Source organism: Urocampus carinirostris, chromosome 12 (assembly GCF_059441175.1).
Source record: "Urocampus carinirostris isolate Australia breed hairy pipefish chromosome 12, RoL_Ucar_1.0, whole genome shotgun sequence".
In the NCBI taxonomy this organism is placed as follows: domain Eukaryota; kingdom Metazoa; phylum Chordata; class Actinopteri; order Syngnathiformes; family Syngnathidae; genus Urocampus; species Urocampus carinirostris.
In genome coordinates this window covers 16,775,130-16,781,843 of record NC_142360.1, presented here as the reverse complement: position 1 = coordinate 16,781,843, position 6,714 = coordinate 16,775,130, and the positions used below count along the sequence as shown (strand labels likewise).

The following is a 6,714-nucleotide window of genomic DNA, read 5'->3' as shown; positions in this document are numbered from 1 at the left end:
GATACTGTTACCGAGAAAAGTAATTGTGTTCTTTTGAAACACTAACCAACAGTATTTTGTCCAATGAGTATTTCTTTTTTAATCAGTGTGCAGTGGTTAGCACATTCGCCCAACACGTGAAAGCTCCCCTGTTCGAGACCGAATAGAAACATTTGTTGGCCTGGAGTGGAATGGGCGCCACCAGGCTGTACTGCCCAGAAACACCACAGGAAATTGTACTACTTTAGAGGGTAAGGGGTAATCCACACGCCCACAACTTTCAAAGTAGAGCTGTCATTTTTTAGCCGCTAGAGGGGGCAATCCTATTGCAAAACAACATTTGCCTTGGTTACTCATGTTACGAGTTGCAGTATTTTGTTGTTTCTTTCAAATAATTACTACTATTTTGTCAATCAAGCCAACTTTTTGCGCCTAATCGAGAATCTTTAACGTTAAAATGATTAAATGAAATAAAAACGTATGCAATTGGCATCCATTTTAGGACGCTTAGTTTGATATTCAGTGTTTACTATATTTCTAAGCATATTTTTATAGTAACATATATCACTAATTTTATGTATTTTTTGGGGTGATTCTTTGTTATCAGCAACATTTTGGTGTCATTATTTTTGAAGAATAGAATTTAAAAAAGCCCCATGTGTCATGTATTTATGATTACAACATTAAAGTGTTTAACACTATGAAATAAACTGTCAGGCACAGCAATGGATACAATAATTAGTTTTGTTTTTTTTAAACAGTGTTAATATTTTACACCCCCGCCATTTCCTAACAAAGCTAATTTAAAAAATATTTTTTCGGAAATTAAGTCTATACTATATGAAGTTTATATTCCTATTATGATGTTAATCTTATAAAATATTATTATGATAATTATCACTCCTCGACCCAATTCATAACTTTTCTGATACCAAGTTATTATCTTTTTGTTATTATAACAACTTGTGTTTGAGAACATATCGTAGATTATTATTGCTTATTTAAATAAAAAAGAGAGTAAAATAAAGTTTTTTTTTTCATCAGCCAGACACTGCAATTGCTCAGTACACCCTGAATTCTAAACCTAAAATCGCCTGTGGTTCACGTTATGTAGTTATGGGTTTGATAAGAACCATTACAGTTAGATATACCAAATACAGAATTAATGTTAAATTCTACTATAAAAATTTGCAAGGTGAATCATCATGAAACATCCCCCTCCTATTAACAAAGTATTCTTCCCAAACAGAACAAAAACCAATTGATATTTCTACCATGCAGTTTCATTTCCTCGCCACTAAGTAGTGGTAGTGTGTTTATATACTGCTTAAAAGTCAATATTTTCCAAATGCCTGTAACGCTCATTTGATTTCCAAAACACATTTTGAAATAAGAAACTCTTTTGCTCATTCCAAAGAAAACATACCAGTTGAATGTTGATTGTTACTTTATTATGAAACCACATACATTACGGTTTTCTTCACCAAAACGCCAATGATAGTCACAGCTTTTATCAAAAGAATGCCTTTTAGCACACAAAGATTAGTGTAGCAAAAAGTTAAATGGAGCCTGAAATACCTCTCCCAATTAATTCTATATGAAATTGTTATCATCCCACTAATTTGGAATACAAAAAAAAAAAAAAAAAAAAATTAGCATGGAAAAGATTTAGGTTAGAACATAAATTTCAGACAAAAGGAGCACCAGGAGCTTACTGTAACCATTGATTAACTAGCAGTGTTGTGTTACACAGGAAAAGCGTTCCTGAAACGCAATTACTTTTCTCGCTAATGAGAACTGAAACACGTTGTTTATCAAATTTTGAAATTCTATTATTGTTATTACGTCGTGTGTTACTGTGGTATTCTGGTACATTTCAAATGGAGCTCAGGATTTCCAATATCTTCTGATTGTTGGGTACTCATGCATCACTCACGTTGTCAAAAAAAGCTCACGCTGGAAACAGGTAATGGAGGGTGGGCATATTTACTTTTACCTAACAAGCACATCTGAATAAGGTTTTGGTGGCCCTGTCTCAAGCATAGGGTATGAGACCGCTGAATTTCTCATTAAAATGTGTTCCCTACTGTATAAACTTGCATCTCAGCGGAATTTAAAACTGTAAAATAAAGTACTGAAATCAGGGGACCGGCTTATATGCACATACTTGGTTGTGTGCCACCAATTGCAAATACTAGGTAGCCTGTGGGGAGGGGGAGTGGCTTATACAGGAACTATAAAAACAATAGTGTCAACACCAGCACAGATTTTATCGTAAAAGTGTGCTGAATTTTGGGCTTTTTATTTGTAAAATGATTTATTGCAATACATCATGCCTGGATAACAAAAGAAAACATCTTTTAAAGCACCCAGAAATGCACAAGGAGATCTTGGAGTGATTTAAAGAACAGGGACAAAATGGATATGGAGTGTCTCAGCTAAGTTCTTGTTTGCAAGCTCTTAATATTCCACAAGCACAATATAAGGGCTTCATCGTTTCCACAGGTTGATGTACACATTCTTATTTTTTTTTCAATACGTGACTGTTATAAAGCCAGTGTGAGTATATACGGTAATTAGTAAGTAGTTACTCTCAGAAAAACGCGCTACTTTTGGGTGTCAGTAATCTGGGGAGGTAACGCAATGACTTTTTAAATGAAATAACTATTAACTGCAACTAACTACTCTTTTTCAGTAATCCAGCCAACATGGGCTGTAGTTTGACCACCCTTTGATCAGAACATCAATTTCAGACTAAACCGTTATTCTGGGTCATACTGTCAACATTAATTCGCCATTGACCACAACTTTCAAACATTTTCTGCAGTGACGCATTAGTCAGTTATCACATTTTTAGCAGCTTCGGTCAGACTTGCTAACGTGACGTCAACCCGTATATGAGTCAAAAGCCAAAATTAGCAGATGAGCAAAGAAGCGATTTTCAGAGTGTTTACCAGCGTGGAGAGCTTTTCCTTTGAACAGAGCGAAGCAAATTCCTTCCATGCTCCATCACTGCCTGCCTGTACGCAAGCATCACCTCCTGATGTCATTTCCTCAGTTCTCACTTTCAGACGCTCGGAGAAACCGCACAGTTGAAACAGTGTTGAGCTTTGACATAATCCCCATTAGGCCTACAACAGGGGTGGGACAACTTTTTAGGTTCAGGACCGCATCGGGTTCAAAAATTTGGGAGAAGACAAAAAAGATTCTCCATATTTAATTGTGTGTGATGCGCACCACTATTTTTATCTTAGAAATTGGTACAAGATTTTTCTTCACATGTTCTCAGTTCCAAAATTGCAGGAAGATTAAACAGGAATCGACCACTGGACCACTCAACTAGTCTGACTTCAGGACCCTCAACCCCACCCTAATTACAGAAAAATCAACTTTTCCAATATCTCATCTCATTAGCTGCACCGCTCATCCTCAGGAGGGTCGCGGGGGTGCTGGAGCCCATTCCAGCAATCATCGGGCATTGGGCAGGGGACACCCTGAACTAGGGACAATTTGGACCGGCCAATCCACCTGAAATGCATGTCTTTGGAATGTGGGAGCAAACCGGAGTGCCCGGAGGAAACCCACGCAAGCACGGGGAGAACATACAAACTCCGCACAGAGGGTCCGGTAGCTGGATTTGAACCCACACAGGAGGTTCCCAGGATCTTAGAACTGTGCCGCACACGCGCTAACCACTGTGCCGCCGTGCTGACAATATATTAAATGAAAATTTAGTGCAGTTTAGACAGATCGTAAAATATATTGCATTTTTTTTTTCAAAATAGAATGAGCAGCAAAACCAAAACAATAATCCCGTTAATACTCAAATAAATGCGATTACAATTAAATCTTAAATGCCTTACTCATTAACTTCGCCCATTTTAAACAGTCTCAACATGGAGAAACATTAAATGAAAAAGTGCAACTACTTAGATGTATACATTTCAAATCGACTCAATGTACTTTTAGCTGAGAAACTTCACTCACTCTTGGTTGCTTATCTGATTAGCTTTCTCCTTGTTTGGGCCGAAACTTTACAGGTATACAATGGTTTATGCTCTCTCCATTTTTGATAGCTTGTAATTACAACCTGGTACCGTAGTAACAATATATATGATTAATCGAGATTTTAGAAATGTCTATCGAAACTGGTAGCCATTTGTTCCAATCAGTAACAAATATTAGATCTCAGTTTCAAACTGGTTGGGACTAGAATAACAACACATTTTCATAAGTAGTACTTTTGTTTGTTACTTATTATCAGTGTATGTTTACAATTCTCATCTGGTGGGCAAGATTAAAAAGCCAGACGAGCTACACTTGATCAAACCGTGTTTCTCTAGTAGGGACCCAAAAGTGGGTCGCGGGCCATTGTCCTGGCCAAATAATACTGAGAAGAATGAAAATAGGAGGGTCAATTACACAGTAGATGCTGATAATGCTCAGCTCTATCTCTTCATCCTGCACAGGCAATTGGCGGTGTCCCAATTCTGTTTGCAGGGACTACATCTCATTTTATTGTGATTTTGTTTGTTTTATCTCCTTTTTCAACTAGTAATAATCGGTCTTAAGTAAGTTAGTGAAAAGGAGAATGAAAAGTGGGAAACAGGACGGAAAGAAGGATATGATTGCAGGATACAAAAATATTGAACTAGTGTCTGTCATTTAAGCACTGCTTAAAAGTACAGTATAGGGTTTAACAATGTTATATTTCTGTTTTATTTTTTACCACCAGCATTGTGATCTTTATTGAAGGGGAAATTATGGTTTAAACGTGCCCCTTACACTCTTGTATTTGTATATATTCTTATACCTTAGTACTCATATCTTTATTTTTATAGTATACTCAATAGGTGTGTGGTTTTACGATTCAACTCGGTGTTCAGAGGCAAATGGTCAAAAGATGGCCTTGCCTCCCACATTCCTTTCCTTCTTACAGAGACGCATTGTGTTGACAAAGTTTCGGTTTTGGGAGAGCTTGCTTATTGCTCATTTATTATACTTGCACGCCATCTAGAGACCAACATTATACACTGCATTTAAATATGTGATTCCTGTCTAAACCAATCAGATTCATTTCCTGTGTTCCCATGAACCAGTCAAATGTCAAGTTTCATTCTTGTGTTTTCCGATATCTGCGAGAGGAGGAGCATGATCCTTCTTGAGCCGATATTGGAATTACGCACCTCCAATCGAAGGGGCTATCAAAAACTTAAATTTCCGACTCAGAGTGTGTTCTTTTTTTCTTTCTACTACAATCTCAAGTTTGAACCTTGACATTTATTATCAATGTATTGTTGTTTAGGTGCACAAGGTTGTAATATTTTGGATTCAAACTTTTTTAGTACATGGCTATTTTAAAGCAGTTTTATGGGGACACTTATATGCGATCCAGGCTTAAATTGGAGTATTTACGGTACTTGAAGTCATGGTTTTTTAAGTTGTTTTATTGATTTGGAAAAAAGGGAATAAATTCTATCAATCTTATGAACTGCAAATTATTTCAAAGTTCTTTTTTCTTGTTTTGGGTCGCACATAGTCATAGGGCTGGAATGGTGGGTCCTCAAGTCAGACCAGTTTAGAACCACTGATCTGACCAATCTATAATCTGCTACACTTTTGCTTATTCAAAGAATACATTTACTTATTTTACTTGTAAACAGGTTAAAATATTTTAAAACTAGAAAAAAGACACAGCAAAAAACACCTCAACATTCTGCAGTGTCAATGTTTTACAGTGTGGAATCTGTTGTAAGGCAAAAGAGGCACTGTTTAGATTTCAGACTTCTTATTGATGAGGACTGAGCAACATGTAAGAGCTCCATCCACTTTGGCTTTCTCGCTGTTAGACACAGGAATCAGCATGTAGTCCTTCAACTTGTCGAAAACCTGCAGAAAGAGAGAAAAAAAAACAATGAATAATGCCGTTTGTGGTGTGTTGGGGGGATTACCATAAATTCCAGAATATATGGCACACTTGATTAAAAGCCACATGCTCAAATCTACACATTTTATTCGGGTCGAGAGATGATTTATGATAACAAATTAAAACCTGCCTTTGTACCAAAATCTAGGTTAAACAAGACCGTACCAACACTCTTTACATCTGTGTCTGCCGAGGTTACATTAACCAATAATCTTCCATCATTGACGGATTTTTTCAAAAGTTGATGGGAAAGTTTTAAGGCCCTCGGTCATTTTGACGGGTTGAAAATTGGATAATAGACCACAGCAGCAGTACATAGTGCGACAATCTAATGCACAGGTGTCAAACAGGCGGCCCGCGGGCCAGATCAGGCCCACCAAGGGATTGAATCCGGCCCGCGAGACAACCCTCAGAGAAGCGCAAGAGAAAAAATATTAAAATATGTCAACTTGATGTTGCCAAAGCCAGGTGCCTCTCACAAAGACACTGTACTTGTATTTCTCTCTCTCTTTCTCTCTCTATTCCTCTTTCTTTTCCGACCCTTTTCTCCCACTCTGTCTCTGTCTCTTTCACTCTGTGTCTCTCTTTGTCTCTTCCTTTGTTGCTCTTTGTCTCTTTCTCCCTCTGTGTCTTTTAACCTCTTTTGTTTTAACTTCCTTTTTTTCTTTTCTCTCTTTTCTCTGTCTCTCTTCCTACCCTTTGCGCTTTCTTTTCTCTTTCCTCTCCTTCTGTTTTTCTATTTCTCTTAGGATTTCTTTCTTCCTCCCCCTTTCTTTTCCCCCTCTCTCACGACTTTCTATCTTTTGTTT

At 37.3% G+C, this 6,714-nt stretch overlaps 1 protein-coding gene across 3 annotated transcripts in view; it reads right to left on the bottom strand.

Annotated features, from left to right (window-relative positions):
- Positions 1–1,408: 1,408 nt before the first annotated feature.
- The window catches only part of ddah1 (dimethylarginine dimethylaminohydrolase 1), an 83,809-nt gene continuing 78,503 nt past the window's right edge, over positions 1,409–6,714 (bottom strand). For 2 of the 3 annotated variants that reach the window (XM_088350505.1, XM_088350506.1), the window contains exon 7: positions 5,409–5,868. In XM_088350505.1, the coding sequence (XP_088206631.1) occupies positions 5,752–5,868 (117 nt within the window). In that variant the 3' untranslated portion in view covers positions 5,409–5,751. Of the gene's footprint in view, positions 3,111–5,408; positions 5,869–6,714 lie in introns of those variants that run through there. The other variant, XR_015852311.1, reaches the window with a different exon arrangement.